The 16,632-nt window shown below is 42.7% G+C and overlaps 2 protein-coding genes across 7 annotated transcripts in view; both read right to left on the minus strand.

Moving 5' to 3' along the window:
* Window positions 1-1,774: 1,774 nt before the first annotated feature.
* dap1b (death associated protein 1b) lies at window positions 1,775-3,331 on the minus strand. 2 transcript variants are annotated; one of them, XM_072397129.1, is made up of 4 exons: window positions 3,190-3,331; window positions 2,612-2,708; window positions 2,423-2,486; window positions 1,775-2,312 (listed from the first exon to the last, which is right to left on the minus strand). In XM_072397129.1, exons 1-4 carry the CDS (start codon window positions 3,257-3,259, stop codon window positions 2,196-2,198), a joined length of 348 nt encoding a protein of 115 aa, XP_072253230.1. In that variant the 5' UTR covers window positions 3,260-3,331; the 3' UTR covers window positions 1,775-2,195. The 2 variants fall into 2 exon arrangements, with proteins under 2 accessions (XP_072253230.1, XP_072253229.1); XM_072397128.1 differs by having other exon boundaries at window positions 2,423-2,489; window positions 3,190-3,330.
* Window positions 3,332-5,565: 2,234 nt separating this feature from the next.
* Window positions 5,566-16,632, minus strand: part of LOC140319481 (plakophilin-4-like) — a 67,446-nt gene continuing 56,379 nt past the window's right edge. For all 5 annotated transcript variants that reach the window (XM_072397132.1, XM_072397131.1, XM_072397130.1 and 2 more), the window contains 11 exons: window positions 14,940-15,123; window positions 14,149-14,266; window positions 13,298-13,489; window positions 12,872-13,045; window positions 12,450-12,600; window positions 11,159-11,351; window positions 10,663-10,747; window positions 9,255-9,372; window positions 9,026-9,166; window positions 8,217-8,281; window positions 5,566-6,582 (listed from right to left, as the gene is read on the minus strand). In XM_072397132.1, coding sequence (XP_072253233.1) covers window positions 6,337-6,582; window positions 8,217-8,281; window positions 9,026-9,166; window positions 9,255-9,372; window positions 10,663-10,747; window positions 11,159-11,351; window positions 12,450-12,600; window positions 12,872-13,045; window positions 13,298-13,489; window positions 14,149-14,266; window positions 14,940-15,123 — 1,667 coding nt within the window. In that variant the 3' untranslated portion in view covers window positions 5,566-6,336. The remainder of the gene's footprint in view (window positions 6,583-8,216; window positions 8,282-9,025; window positions 9,167-9,254; window positions 9,373-10,662; window positions 10,748-11,158; window positions 11,352-12,449; window positions 12,601-12,871; window positions 13,046-13,297; window positions 13,490-14,148; window positions 14,267-14,939; window positions 15,124-16,632) is intronic.

Here is a 16,632-nt window from a genome sequence, read left to right on the forward strand (position 1 = left end):
ACATTGTGCCTTTTCTTGGGGAGCAGCCATTTTTTAGGGGTTCATTTCACAGTTCCTCTTTCATCAACAGATGCACAAATGCAACGTGATTCGAAACTTTGATAACTGCTGAGTACATAGAACAAATCTGATTACGATATATACAGTACTGTGCAAAGGTCTTCAGACAGACCTCATTCCTTCATATTTTGCTTCACAGAAGCCAGACATTCTTGTAATATTACACAGTGGTCCTGCACAGTAGTTCTCAAAGCTTTCTAAAGGTTCTTCATAGTTTTCCTTTGGACATTGGCTGCCTTTTCTCTCATTTTCAGTCCAGTTCTTATACCTTCTCATTTCCGGAGCAATGTGGGTTTTTTTTTTTTCCCCCATTGTTGAGGCACCGAACACGACCCATCAATCATTCAAGCATGAAAGAAAAAAGTTTGAGGGATAAAGCCGAGATGGAATATAGGAAGAACAAAAGGATAAAACTGTTCAAAGAAGAAAGTAGATGAAGAAGTTTACACAGAAATGAAAACAGGAATGTGGGAAAGTAAAGACATGTTAGAACAGATCAATGAGGAAGTAGATGGATCACAAACATAACAAAACTCACATTTCTTTTAGTTCTCTTTTTCAGCTTTGCTTTTACCGTCAGATTTCCTCGGCTTTGAGCCACAGTCAGGCTCTGCCCCCTAGTGCTCTGAGCCGTGTTCTTCCTCTTGATGACAAAGTTGCCAAATATTCGTTCATATTGAATCTGCAAGGTTAAAAAATGAGGAAAATAGGAAAAGGATGAACATCAACAAATTGCCTTCTAGAAAAGGCAAAATAGAATGACTTGCATACAAGAAATACCATTAAGAATACATGACAATATGTGTAAAGAAAATATTGTTCTGTCTTTATATTTCCACTTTTATTCATCTATTGTGAATGTTTCCTTACACTTTTACAGATTTGTGGCACTTCCATAGTACAAGCAGCCTGCTGTAAAGACGCAGAATTTGTCCCCACTTCTTGAGTTGTGTTTACAAAGAATACCAAAAAGGTCAAATTTAACAGTAATCAAACAGAATGTTTTTGCTCCAATATGGCGATTTCCAAAGAGCTACTTGCTGAAAACTTAGCAGTTCTCCGTATGGTGTGCAGTGTGCCTTTGTCCTGGGCAGTTGGATGTCAAAAGTACCAGAAACAACAGAGAAAAAGAACCCCATCTACAGCAGATAAACCGGATCTGAAAGTTGTGTTCTTAAAAACAAAATTCATGCCATCCTGAAGAACAAAAGGCGCTCAGAGTGTCGTCACCGAAGCTTGTTAGAATTGCACCAACTGCTTCTATATTTCAATAAATCTTCAATAGATCCATTTTCAGTTTTCCTGGAAACATGAGGGGTGGCTTAAACCTTTTGCACATGACAATATGTAATTCAACCAAAAATAAATACCTCCCCCCTTTACATCAGTATGCTTTGGGACACACTTACACGATGCCACTTTTGTTGTAGTCTGTCAACTGTTCTTGACGCAATAAATACATGATTAACTTTGAATCACAAATCTTAAGGCACGTGAGATTAAAGTATGCATATGAATTTTAAAAATATTTATATATGGTTGTAGACGTGCATTTAACACTCATTAGGGTGCAGGCAGCTTTATTTTGAGAGACATTAAGTCTTTGGCTTTTTAAATCTGAAGTCCATGTTTAGAAACTGTAATTTGCTGCCATCTAGTGGTCATTTTAGTTATATGCAAAAAGAAAAAGGAAATAAATCAGTAGAGACAGTGATGCCATGAAATTCTTTTTTTATATAAATCTTATGCAACTGCCAAGCAATACAGCGAACATTTTCCTTAAGAAAAAAAAACCAAAAGAACAGTTTAAGCCTCACCTACATCCCCTCAACCAATCACTTGAAACTTTCTTTAACCCAAGTGCTATCTGTCGTCTCCCCTCCCTCCCAAAAATCAGCTGGTAAATACAACTACAACATTTCTAATAACAGCAATGATGCATTGAATGCCGTTTTACAGCATTCAACAAAGCAAGCAGAGCTCAAAAGAAGCTACATTTTCTTCGAAGTAAACAGAACTTGATCAAATCCTCCAACCGCCATCAACACCTTGCAAACAACATGTCAGTTCCCTTGTGGATGCAACACGTCACGTTTCACAGCCGACTGAACACAGCTGCCTCCGGGGTGGCAGGTTCACCACTTCCTGGGCTGCTGGATGAGGAAGGTCCGTGGGTAGTGAGGTTTCTCCACCGCGGGGCGCATCCTGCTGTGCCGCACGCTCACCGGCGTCTCTGGAAAGTCGTGGCTCAGCTGGAAAAATGTAGAGACAGAGAGAGATTTATCATCCACAAAACCTCAGAGGCCCTGGAAGGAATTCCGCGTGGCCTCGGGAAGCACGAGTCGAGGGAACCTTTGTTTACCTTGTCGAGAGTTCCTGCCAGAAGCAGGCCAACTTGTTGCATCCTGTTGGGGGTGGCAAGTGACCTGCTGCACAGGTTTGAAAAAGAAAGAGTCTCACTTCACGAGTCAAATGGAAAAAAACAAACACACTCGCACTACTTTCCTCACACACATCAAACCTTTTAGTTACGTCGTCTACACAGACGTACCTCAGTTTCTCAGACCTCTTCGTCTCCTTCTCTTGAGTCCCATGGGTGACACTCTCCTCCAAGCTTTTCTTGGCCACCCGCTTACCTCCTGCCTTCACTGCTCACAGGAAGAAACACAAATTAGCTTTGGATTTTTACAGGATAGGAGCAAACTCATGTAATCTTCAGCAACAACAACACACACACACACATTGACGGCAGTCTTGGTAAACAGCCCCCCCCCGACACGTACGTGTACGCCCACAATAGCACGTACAGACCTGCTTTTGAACAAAGGCATGGTTAAATCCCGACTGGCTCCTTTAGATTTACCCACAGCAATCAGAAAAACACTTGCAAGAAGTTACACAACCGCAACGTGCTTCACCAAAAACCTTTAAAGTTCTTGGTGAAAACCTGCAACGGGTTCGGTTCGGAGGCTCGACCGTGTGCGCGTGTGCGTGCGTGTGTGCGTGTATCTGGGCCAAGAAGTGGGGAAAAACAACAACGCTTCGGCGAAACGGATAAAATAGTAAACAATAATTGTTAAGAGAAAAAAAAAGCTGTAAAACTCGAGATAAAGGAGACAAACAGTTCACCTGCTGGAGGGTGGCCGCCTTTCAGCAAAGGACTCTCCTTTCCTCCGCATTTTGAGAGCTGTTGCACCATTTTTCGCAGACTTTCCGCAGCAAAGCGACGGCAGCACGAAAAACAGAAGAGGAAGAAAAAGAAAAAAAACACGGCGACGAACGCCCACTCCGTTGTTTTTATGCTCGAACACAGATGACGTCGCAGCGAGGGGTGCAGGAAGTCCGCGGGCACGGACACGCCCGCAATCTCTTCACCGATGCTGAAAACACGGAAGAGGAGAGAGAAAACTGGAAACAGCTGCGGAAAGACTCATGTAACCCAGCAGAGTTTGTGTTTGTGTCTTTTAACTTTTATCTTGTGCGCCACTGTGGTTCTAAAGTAGCAAAAAAAAAACATGCAAAAACCTATCATATTTCTTTTTTAAAAAGAAAACAAATTGTTTTAGACATTATGTCCTGTCAGATAAGGCACGTGATCATTTCTAATAATAATACCAACAATGACTCCGTTTCATTTGAGGGTCTGGTTTGAAGACCCCTGAAAGTTTGCAACACAGCACAGGGCTCGTGCTAGGCTATATATATACACACACATATATATATATATATATGTATATATATACATATATACATCAAAATCTCCTTTCATAGGGGGGCAACAAGAGTTGTGAAAAAAGAAACCTGTTTGGTCTCGTAAATGGAAGTCCCCCGCCCCCAATCCACACACACACACACACACACACACACACACACATACATATGTGAGTAAGTGATGCATTTTTTGCCTCATATATGCTTTTAGGCTAGTTTTGCATTTGTGGTACAGGGAGATATATACTCATGAGTAAAAAGCTTAACTTTGTAAATGTGTAATATGGTCATAATTGTCTCTTCTCCTCAGTGACAGTGTTGCAGAATGGCCAGAAAAGTTGTTTTCACACAACATGATGATGATATCACAGTGAAGGTGACCTGTAGACTTTTGAACTTAAATGTCATCGCGTCAGCATTTGATCCCGTTAGTCACTCGACCACGACTGTCTGTGGCATGCAAACATACAAGTCTCTAATCTCTGCAAGGCTTGTCAACCCAAGGAGCCCAACAGGTGCAAAACCAAGGCTGCTAATCAAAGACAAATGAAAACACCTGTTGAGGTGACAGTCTAGATTGCTTCACTGCATTTGGGAGCAGCCGAGTCCTAGTTATTTTTTTTGTTACACAAGAGGAGATTTACAAATTTCAAAGGAGAAGTGCAGTTATTTCACGATCTGTCAACATTTTCCAAGGTCTTAGTGAGGTGTTTGCGACATGCGATGGTCAAAATAACAGAGACGGTACAGCGGAACCCCCTTTTTCGTCCGTTGATCTCAAATTTTTATTAAAGCGGTCCATTTCATGGTGTGGAGTCTCCTCCTCTGTTGTGTGTGAGCCACTGATAGGCCAAGTAGAGAGAGTCAGCTGGGGCAAACATCTAACGCCTTCAGTCCTGAAGCTGGAGTTTCAGGCAGTTCAGGAGCAGTATCTTGTCTTGATTACCTTTTTGTGAGGACTTTGTAACTCTGCAGACCGTTCAACAAAAAATTATATATCCATGCCAATTGAAAGTAAAGTTTGGATGATAATATACCAGAAAATAGCCTCTGGTGTGATAAAGGCCGTCCGGTTTGTTGAGAAAAACATACCCCATCAGGCATTTATCACTTCAGGTTTGTAAATCAAAGGGTTTTATGTGACTTTAACAGAAAAAAACTGTACGTTGGCCAAACTAAGCGTTCACAGACTTTCCACTTATGGGGTACATCAAATGCAGCATTACCTCTCCTCCTCGCTCTGAAGCATCAGAAGCAAAACGTGCTTCATTCTTCGACAATTTAAATAGCTGGGATATTACATCCAGAAGTGGAACCAGAAATTCTGTTTCAGGTTCATTTCACTTTTTGTTTGTACTTCTTTAGTCCAGACTTTTGATTAATGCTGATTTATGTCTCACTCCCACTATTTCCCACTTCAAAATTATTTAACTTGGGCTGAGTAACTGGTTCAATGTGATCTAATGCAGATCATTTTTAACCCAGTTAAAAGTCTGGACCATTAGAACTATGAGGCAGTATCATGTGTTGCTCAAGATTAGAAGTGTTTTTTATTTAAACAAGTTCCTCTTTCCCCACTTCTGTTCGGTCAGGTGTAAGATCAGAGTCCTTTAAGGAAAAGGTAATGAGTCAGTGTTCTTCTCTGGGGAGCAGCAGTGTGGTTTTACAATGCACATTCACCCGATGGATCCTCTTTTGGGTCTTTTGTTAAAGCTTGTGCGCATAAAACGTGGCAGTAAACAGGAAAAGGACTCCTTCGCCAATCCTGCGAAAAGGATGCGACCACACAGCAGGTTTAAAAAACAAAACTGACCTTTTATTATGTTAACATGGTTGTTACGATGCCGTCTCTGTCCACATAGTTGTATATTTATATATCTTTAGAGCTCTAACATGGCACAAGTTCTCTTTTTTTAAACCAGTGCTGATGTGTAAACCAGGTAACATGTTTTTTTTTCTGTATTTACAATAAAATGAAAGAAATGTACAAGACTCCATGGCATTACACAGTTTCAACATTACGTACAGATACAATTTGATCCTTCTGTACAATCTAACATCATGAGTTAACTATTCTTTTTCATTTTTTTTACAGATGAGTTCATGATCCATTTTGGCTTCCGCACATACATACCCCCCCACACATCTTGACTCTTACCGCAGACCTTCATTCACATGACTCACACCTTGCTATCACAGCTAAGAGTTCCTTAAAAGAAAAGAAAACTGCCGTCTACACACAACAGGACGCACGTCTTCTCGCTGTAGCATCCCAACATCGTCTCCCAGCGCGATTCCACCTTTCTAAATGAAAAATAGCAATCCTAAAAAAAACATTCCGTGATCTCCCTCTTTGGCACACATCCCGTCTTTCCATCTGCTATCATTCAGCCGAACTCCTCTTCATACACGCACACCCACTTTAGAACAAACACACTTATAAAGCCAAGTTCATGAAAAATGTCGTTGCCTCCTGCGCGCTCCTCTTCCTCTGCTGCAGGGTGAAGATGCTCCTCCTAGTGCCTTGAAATGAGAATCGGGGAGGAAAGAAGAGGCATCTCCGGCCTATACCCAGGAGTCAGGAGAGCCCGGGTACTGCTCTGCCCTGTAAGAAGGCCTCTGTGTGCTGGCGTAATAGTCCACATAGTTGGTGGTGGATTTCAGTCCGAGAGGCTGGGAGCTGTAGTCCACTGTTGGAGGGTAGGTGATGACCTCCTCTAAGTAGCTGTCGTCATAGCCGTGGGGGTGCTGCAGGTACATTCTGTACGTATCGTAGTTTCTCCTGCCCGGATCCTCTGTGTAATACACAGGCTGCAAAAATAAGAGTGGGGAGGCTGTGATTAAGTGATCTGAAAGATTTTTATGAAATCCCCCAATAAACCCTCTTTTAATTCTAAGCTTATACATATCTGGACATCATAAAAAGTTATCTGTTATCTATTTAATAGCTTGTAGAACCAGCTTTAGTGGAAATAACTTGCACTGGTTCAAGAAACTTGTGGGGATTTGTTGATTTTCTACCTATTTCGGAACTGAATGTCCACAGAGCCACTGCGACACTTTGGTGATTTTGCATTTGAATCAATATCCTGTTGGTATACAGAGGAGGTCACGGTCGACACAACGGCTACAAGGTCAGACCGTAGTCTAAGGTGAACGTGCTGGGACGTTGAAAACTGCTTTGAATGTTTTCAATTTTTGAATAATGTCTCTTCTTGTTGAATAATGGACTGATGTCTTTCCTCGTTGGGATTACAACACACATCTGAATGCTCCAAACCAACAAACTGACAAAACCTCATTTTTTTAAATAGAGGTGCTCAAGTGGATTTGATTAGCAGCACCTGGCTGCTACTTATCTTCATAATTCCTATGGAAGCAATACGGATGTTTGTCTTAGTTCTTGTTCAGTAAAGAATGATGCAGTTTAATATGTCATGTGTTGTTCATCTGAGGTTGTATTTCCTTCATTTAAAGACCTTGAAAGAACCAGATGATTCTTATTATGTCCTGATGCAATTAAAAGAGGGTGCACTTTCTTTTTCACATGGTTTTAATAACAATAACCAAAGATTCAACTGATTTGTTGCACAAGCCTGCTGTGTTCCCAGTAATCTCACAATGACTTCATCAATATTATAAACTACCTCCGCAAAATAAAGAAAAATGTTATGAAATATTTCCAATTTGTGTTACTTGAGTGCTTCTGCTCCTGCTATCAAAGCACAAAAGTTGTACACCTCAAAGAAACTATCTATTGAATGGTGATAAAACACAACGACACATACCTGCGTCCCTGCAACTTCAGCAGAATGCGTTTTTGTCTATCTGGATGTTTTTCAGACAGTAAGTTAATCAATCATCTTTCGGCCCATGCAGAGAGCAGCTTAAAGGTAAACAGTTTACATCTAAAAGATAGAAGGACGGATGTTGCTCTGAAATAAATAGGGTAATGACATAACCGGTCTAAAGGTGATGATATGAAGGACAAAAGAGAACTCTTCTCTCCTGGCTTCTCCTCTCGGTGCCAGTTCTGTGAATAGGCACACATGGATGTGTCTAACAGTGACAGGTTCCTGAGACGCACCCGGGCCTTCCCAATCCCAGCAGTCACATTCACTCTGGCTCAAACAATAGCTGATGTGCCCGGTTTTTTTGCAGCATCGTGAGTGGAATATGCGTCAGACTCTTTGTATTAGACAAGCGAGGTAGACGAGCTGGTCTTTCTTGCCAGTTTCGTACTGTGGGAAGGGATCTCAAACAAGGATCTAAGACAAAAGGGTATCAAAACGCTCAAAAGAAAATAGAGAATTGAACAGTCTAACCAGGATATACTAAAAATAGTACAATCTCACCGACTACTTTTGCAGGGTTTAAGCATTGAGATGAGAACACAGAAGCTGTGAGACCCAAGCAGAATTTGATGTGAGTGTTATTATATTCACCTGTGTTCTTCTGGGCTCCTCCCTTGTGGGCGAAGAGTAGTAATATGGAGACGGTTTTCCAGACCCTAGAACAAAAATGACAATAAAGCGAGTGAATGCTGTGAATGAAATGGTGGGACTTTACGCGCCTCATTTCATATCAGTGGAAAAAGTCTGCACATCCCCAAAAGGCAAACGTCTGTATTTATATAGAGAAGGATCAAGAAGTGCTGCGCCATGCCGAAGAGAAATAACACCAAATAATAGACTTGGCCGATGCCGCTCTGTTGTTTACATAACCCAGTGGATGGGTATTTTCGTTGGCACTTTATCAACCCGGTGGAATCCAGAGGCTCAATTTCCACCTCCCCACGTAACACATGCATTGTTGAGGCTGCGGCTCATTTTGTTTGCTCTGTCCTCCCCCTGCTCCAACCAACCAGTGTAGGCTGGCGAGAGCTCCCGTCTGGCAGTAGGATGTCTGGGTGCCCACTCACTGCCTCTGTCTACAAGCTATGACTTGGACCTGCTAACAAGGGCACCATTGTCAAGTGTCAGTTCGTGGCTGGTTGGTCCACTTTACTGCTGTGAAACCAACTACAGCAGAAAAACAGCTCTGAACTGCTCTGAGTGAAACTGACTGACAGTCTCAGGTCTGGCAGGCTTTGGTGGAAACGATACAATAATTGTCTTGGCAGGGAGAGGAAACTGGCCAGGGGACACGCTTGGAGCGTGAGGAGGGATGAAGAAGATAATGCCCTTCCTAGAAATGACCAGAGAGTAAGTCTGGTACAGATAGTGGGTATGTTCATCAGCTTTCAGATGAGTACCTGTATACTGTTTTCTATGAATACTGCTGTCTCCTTGGTAATTATAAAATTGCATAGTTGATGGAGCTCTCTGATAACCTCTGATGGAGTCTCTATGCTCTTTGATGCCCAGCACTGCAGGAGACGACGTGGCACTGGCAGCTGCAGAGAGAAAAACACGAATCAGACTTAAATTCCAGAGGTTTTCCTGTTTGACTGATGCTGTCTGTTTGCAGCTAACTGAGCTTACCAGGGTGGCTGACTGGAGACATCTGAATGTTGTTGGTGGGGAGAGTGGGCTGGGACTTGAACCTGTCCCGTTCGAGCGTTGATACTGGGGTGATGAAATGGTTTTGGTTCCATCCATCCTATTGGGCCAACACAGAGGGAGGAGGGTGGTGGTTTAGATTATGGCAGCAGTGCTGAATGCTAAAAATACATCTGTGGTATTTGTGTGGGTCTACAGTAAGTCCAAAACTGTTAAGAGCTACAGTTCTCAATCTTTAAACTTTGTTCACTATTTTTGTTGCAATAATATCCTATGCAATAATATCGATAATAATCACTAAAAAAAACATGTTATACAGTTTATATTACAGTTCATATTAATGTTGTAATGCTGTTTGTTGTGTGTTTCCCATTCGCTGTGATATGGAGCACTAAACTAAGCTTCTGAAGCACGTTGCTTCAGTCTCTCCTTGTTTCACACCCTTCACCCAGTAGATGGAGATGATCGGGACTTTTCCATGATATTAAACCCACAACTTCACCAACACAGCCAAGCAAAGCAATTGTGCAAATATCAGCGCTCTTAAGAAGAAGTCAGAAGCTGATAACTGCATGCTTTAAACACTTCTCTTTGTGTTGCTTAAACTGCTAATTTTAATCAGCAGTCATAGAGTTAAAGTTAATGTTCCAAATCCCGACTAGGAAATCTGAATTCTAATTGGGGACTTCTTAATTTGGAAGTTGGAAAATCTGATCCCTCATTTGTCATTGTCAATCATAGCATATATATATGCAACAGTTTTTAATGTTAGCCTCTAAAAACTTAAACAAACTGCAGAGGAATGCAGCGACAGTTAAGCCCCGAGTTTATGTAACCTACAAGAAAATTATGACATGACTTTGGACTGGTTTATAAGTGGGTCATACTTCGGCGTTCCTGTTTGTGGCGCAGTGTTTGCCCAAATTTGTCAAATTTCAATGCATAACTCGCAATGAGACTGCACCTAAAAGAGGGATCAGAACCAACCGTCTGTGAATGAACCCAGGCAAGATACTGCATGCTGTCACATACCGTGATATTGTGCTTCATCGGTTATTGGGAGTAACTTATGTATGAATTCATGTTGTAACTTGTGTTTAATTCATCTCTGAATGGTTGCTCTAAGCTGTGGAACAGATCTCATATGAGACAAACCCTGTGGAGGTGGGGGGTAGTAGTAGAGGAGTCCAGTGGTAAACCCTGCCCCTTAAAGTTAGCTGCTATGAAAAGAGCTGTAAATTCATGATTGAAAATGAAGCTTTAGTAGTGTGTCTCACGCCACAGACCTTTCATTAAGACTGCAGGAAATTGTATCAGCGGGAAAAAAGGGCATGACATTTCTCCTTTAACGACTATAACTGGCCATTCTTATCAATCCTAATGTTCTTACCTTTTTATAGATAGTACGCAGATCCCTGTACTGCCACAGTGTGTTCAGCACCTGAGCTGCAGCTTTCACCACCTTCATAGAGTATCTGGAAAACAGTCAAAACCATTAATATGTATTTCCGAGTATTCCTGCTTTACCGTAACCTGATTTTAAGTCACACAGTGAATACTACAGGACAGCGTGATTGATGAAGTGTGTCCTCCATGTATTTTATCCTGGAACATTACCGAGTATATAGCAGGCTGGAAATAGCTGCTGTACCATTATTCCACAGAGATATAAAACCTCGGTGCACACTACCACCTTGCCTGCGGCTATGACCTCAACTCCAAGCATTTAAAATGGGACTGTGTTTGATAAAAACTACTGTCCACTGTCCACGACAGTCTATAAGCTGAGCCACATATGGATGAGGACTGTGTGTGTGTGAGTCCAACTGAGCATGTGCACAAAAAAAAAAGAGGGATTCCAACATATTCATGTTCCTGTAGCACACCTGTCTCCTCTGCCCTTGGTGATGTTGACCAGCTTCTCGATGCCGCCCGTGTCGGCCAAGGCCTTTGCATTCTCCATGTTTTTGCTGGTGACCTCGTGCAGGGTGCAACAGATGGCTGCCACGGTCTCATCTGACAGCAGGGTGGTGTTTCCCCCGGGGAGACGGTTTACCAGGTCCCTCATCGCGTACTTCCCTGAGTGGGAGGAGAGAAGGGAAGTGAGTCGGCAGCTAATGCATAATGACACCCTGCACTACATGTTTGTGGGCAGGACCCCAGGCGCAGAGATAAGTGGTGGAAGCTGCCACACATATAGGAATATGCTGCATTTTTTTACATGTTACATAATGTTTAAGTAAATGTATTCCACGCTGACCTTGACAGCCTGACTTGGCTTCTATATTAGGAACGATACATTCATTCTGCTTGAACCTGCAGTGTGCAAGGCAGTTTTCCTAAATGACATTGTGCCGCAGCTCAGCTGAGGCTGCAGTACTAAGTGAAACACACACATCCTAACAGCAGTTTAAACCCCCACTAAAATCTTTTTTTTTTTACACCTCTGCTTGCAGGCATCAGGGCAACCACTAAAAACAGCTGATTAATTCTGAAGAAACTGGACTGTTTCAGGAAACACAACAGAGTAGAGTGACATTATCGAACAGTTAAGTGTTGGAAGTTTATACATGCTCATCGTAGCCATATTTAGCTTCTTGGCTTTCGGTCTTTGTGGGTTTACTAAAACCAAAAGAGTTCCAAGAGTATGCCTACAAGGTCAAAAATAGGAACTCAGTCACCTTATTATTGGTTTGAATGTCCCATAGAAAACTGCTTGAAGTGAAGCCTTATCATTAGTCTGCTTTCTCCACTTATTTTGGAATCGCTGTCATGTTGGACTTTCAGCTCATTCGCCATTATCTAAACCAATTTCCTCTAACCTCACGCTGCCAGTATGCGGCTTTATCAAGAGCCTGACAAAGTAGCTGCAACTCCTAAGAACTTTATACACAAATACATCATATTGGAATCTGTAGTTGCTCAGGGAAGGCTTCAAAAGATTAAAATATCAGATCTACGCCGAGCTTTTGGATATTGTCCATGATGAGCATCTGTATATAACTTTAACGTATCATTTGGATGCTTTAAACTGTGTTTGTGCACATAGTCAGGCCACATACATTTACAACATGAGCCAATGATGCGTTGTTAAACGGAACAAGATTTTGTGTATTAAGTTATTCAGCTAAACAGAGCCATTACAGTCTGAAATGTACTTTAAATGTTACTCCTCACCTATAAGCTCCTTGTTCCTGACGTCCAGTGCCATGTTTCTCAGAGCAGTGGCAACCGAACACACCACCCTGTCGTTGTCCATCCGCAGCAGCTCCACCAGGATTGGTAGTCCTTTTTCTTTACGCACTGCTGCACGGATGTATGCTGCAAACTATACACACAGAAAAACATTAACACTTTATAAGGAGTCTCTGTGCCTCACAGGAAGATGGATGGTGTAGAGATGCATATATTAGCTTGTGTGATTCCAGGCGTAAAACTGACATTAGCCTTTACTGATACGGATGAGGTGAGCTGTTAAATCCTTTTAAACCAGTTGAACTGATGCGTTGTCTCCGAGGTATTACATTAACAGAAGAAAAACCCTAACAGAATGTTTGTGCTTATAAGCGTGCACGGATATACAAATATTTGTACTGTACCTTCCAGTTTCCAGCTGACAGATTCTGAAGGGATCCTGCTGAACCCTCCAGAGTGGCAGGATTGGAGCTCTCAGCCAGCAGTGTTAAGTAAGGTTTAACCACTGCAGGGTGCCATAGCATCTCTGCCCCCTTGGGAGACTTGGAAAAGCCAGGGATAGGCCCGACGCCGTCCCACTGAACAAACACAGTATTAAGTCAGACTCTATAAAAGGCTAAACCTGCGGCGGGCTTTCATAAAAACGATTTTATGGAAATCGTGTGGCACAAACAGGCTGTGTGGTATTCTTTGTGAGGTCTGTACCACTTTTTTTTCTTTAGACTAAACTGAGTTAGCTTTATTTTTTTTTTAATGGTACCACACAAACATTTTTCCAATTTGAATAATGCTCCAAACGTGCAATAATGCTGTTACCGGACCACACTAACCGAGTCTTCCTGCAAGCTGTTTTTCTTCTTCTTTTTCTTTCTGCCCCAGCAGCTGGAATCCACTTCTTTACTTGGCGACTCTCTGCCCAATAAGCCGTCCAGCTCCTGCCCACCAATCAGCCGAGACGGCATCATCTCCAGCTCCAGACGATACGACAGGTTCCTCAGAGTGCAAATACAATTCTCCACAATCTGGCAGGCGCAAGAGGAAAAGGAGTTTTGGGGTGATTCGTAATAACGATGGCTTTCAAAGTCATGACAAAAAAGCAGCAAGACAACCAACTGTGTGAAGCATTCCATCTACAGCTAATATGTGGGACAGAGACCTTTAATGCTCCGTGTTACAATGATATCAATTAGTTAAGGATCTGGTTAGAAAATATCTGGTCCAGAACAAATGGATTTTATCAAACGCTGTATTAGTTTGGTGTGGGTCTGCCTCATAGAATGTCAATGAGCATATGTGTGTGTGTGTGTGTGTGTGTGTGGAAACCATCTTCACATTACAGATGATCCATTTGACTTTCAAGTCTGAGACAAAGTAGAGATTCCCGCTTAGTAGATGTGAATTATTTTCTATTCATATCCCGTACAGCATGTTGATGATCAACACCCAATTATGAGTGTTCACTGCTGTGCACGTGTCGGTACCTTAGGTCACAAAGTGCGAGAAACAGTTACTGCTTACTGCTGCGAGGCTAATTCAGACACAGGGAACAAAATGATTCAAAGAGGGTATGTAGGATTTCTCTACAGTGACTCTTATTGTCTGGCTGCATGTTCTCCTCTCGGCTAAGAGTGTGCGCTTGTGTGAGCGTGCATGGGTGGGTGGGAGTCTTTGAGTGCCGTACCTTGCTGTCGAAGTCAGAGGTGTTTACACAGGCTTTGATGACGTAGAGCAGTGAGTCAACCAGACCGTCACAAATGCGCATCTGTTTTCTGGCCTCCTCGCCGGCTGAACTCAGGTTCCTTTTAAAACCCATGCCCGCGCACACACAAAAACACAAGCACACACGCGCATGTTAGGCAAATGACAGCTGTGTTTGTGTCTCACTTGAAAGTGTAATGTGGGCTGTCGCCATTCCCACACACCATCTATAATGCATGAGGTGAGCATGTGTGTGGTCTGACTGAGGTAATAACAGTACTTTGGTGGGTAAATAAGGAGCCATCAACCACACCTATGGTGTTCAGAGGCGAAGAGCTGCACAGATACTCAGCTCAACTAGCTGTCACCAATTAAAGCGTGAGCTCTGAGCATGGCACAAGGTCTTCAGAGCAAGAAGTCCGAGTGGAGAAGCTGGAATTATTACAGGATCTTTGACTGTCTTTGAAATAGTGATAATAGAGAGAATAAACAGATGGACATTTTTGCCATATAACTAAATTATTCAGAGTCAACTGCCAGCTGTCACGCAGTGGCAGACATCCTGATCCTGTTAACCGTGTAAATACGTCTCTTTATTGTCCTTCCAAGCGACAGAAGTTTTTTTCTGCGCACGTCTGCGATGAGTCACTTATTCGAAGTCAACATGGCTATTTCCAGGAGAGCCACAACATTAGCTCGTCCTCTGCCAGATGTAATAGCATTAAACCTCCACAGTGTGGTGCTAGTGCCCAGTGTGATCATCAGGTGGTTTACCTCAGACAGCCAGTGGTGTTTCTCAACACCAGGGAGGAGTGAAACTTCAGCTTGTGGTCGTCGTCGAAGGTGGAGCTGCTCCATCCAGAGTGAGGGATGATCACAGTGTTGGTCAGTGTCGATAAGGCATCCCGGATGATTGTCATCTTGACGGCGTCACACGACGAAAGGTTCCACAGCACCCCTGAGGAGGAAACCACACAAATACACTCGCACTGAGAAACAGGTCAGCCGTCATGTTAAGTCACGGCAATCCTAAAGGAGAGGGGGTGGGGGGGCTTACAAAAGGTTCAGTATGTGCAAATGTGACCGTGAACAAATGAATACAATCAAGCTGACAATGACATGCACACAAAGTGCCTGAGAGAAAATACTCCTCCACAGCTCCAGCATCAAGGCATCAATTTGCATCAAATTTCATCTGGGGTTGATACCCTCAAGGCACAGATTATTACTTGAGAAAAGAAAAAGGATGAGCAGAGATCCATATGGCTCATTCATTCCAAGTTAAACATAAAAAATATAAAGTCTTCAGAAATTATGCCATCATTTCACAGTGTTCAAATAAACTTATGGTAACCGCTGATAATCACGCGCAGTCCTGGCAGCCTTTGATGCTGCATCTGTTCAGGATTAGCCAGCGTGTAACATGCTCTTTTAATTAGACAGCTCTCGCTGCAAGGCTTATACGGGCAGAGACCAACTTCTGCAGGGTATCAGTAACCTTGTAGGAGACAAATGCTGCACAAGCTGAGACGCACTGTAAATATGAAGACATAAATATACAGCTGACACTACGATAAATAAATAAAAAATGCAGCAAAGACAAAATTACAAGGTACATGTACAGTATGCATGTGCGCTATGAGTCCAAGTCTGATCTGCGGTCTGTTTTGCTCTATAATTTCCTCACCTTGGTCTATATGCAGAACACAGTACGTCGGATCAGGGCACGTTTTCCCACAGGTATTTTACACCGTGTGGGAAGATCAAAATAATGACTTTCCTGACTTCTTCTTCCACACCCTCTTTGTTTATTTCCTCAGCCCGCCGCTCCCCCTGCTCTAATTGAAGCAATGGAAATGATGAAGTCCATAATAGGGCCCAGGAGCCCAATTCAGACACTGTTGGCAAAGAGCTATAGAGAGAGATATGCCACACAACAGCATCTCTGTCGCTGTCGGTCATTTAATCGGCCACTTCCATCACCATTATCCTCAAGATAAGTGCTGTCAAACTAACCTAAATCTTGATGTTAATTCATATTTTTTCTCACATCAGCATACTGACAATACATCAAGACAAAGCTGGGAAGCATGTGTACTTGACTTTTACACTTGTTTTTTGGAACCTGACGAGTAAGTCGTAGCTTATGCTTTAACGTCATGTTGACGACGTTGACCCGTCCGCCGTAGCCTGACGCGCGCCTCCAAAAAATTCGAACTACACGTCACGTAGATGTAAGGGCTGTGATTGGTCCGCTCAGAACGGAATTTCCAGCAGTTGCCTTTTCCGGTCTTAATGGCTGTATATGGTGAAGAACCTCGTTGACATTCAAAATTATCTGAAGTGCATTTGTTCATCCAGTGTAAATTCACCCGTTCCCAGCCTCGGCCGGTCGTACAGACCACCCCCGCAAACGTCTTCTCTGTCGCCTGCGCTTCAACATTTGCAATTTAAGCATTTGTTCTGA

This window comes from Leuresthes tenuis, unplaced genomic scaffold (assembly GCF_036924035.1).
Source record: "Leuresthes tenuis unplaced genomic scaffold, fLeuTen1.0.hap1 SCAF_12, whole genome shotgun sequence".
NCBI lineage: Eukaryota > Metazoa > Chordata > Actinopteri > Atheriniformes > Atherinopsidae > Leuresthes > Leuresthes tenuis.

What these genes read in the sequence shown, in the direction of transcription:
- dap1b (XM_072397128.1), bottom strand. Translation starts at nt 3,259, where the DNA reads ATGGTGCAACAGCTCTCAAAATGCGGAGGAAAGGAGAGTCCTTTGCTG. An exon ending in AGGCGGCCACCCTCCAGCAG is followed by an intron (nt 2,709 to 3,189) that starts GTGAACTGTTTG and finishes TCCTGTGAGCAG; the next exon opens with TGAAGGCAGGAGGTAAGCGG. An exon ending in TGGCAGGAACTCTCGACAAG is followed by an intron (nt 2,313 to 2,422) that starts GTAAACAAAGGT and finishes ACATTTTTCCAG; the next exon opens with CTGAGCCACGACTTTCCAGA.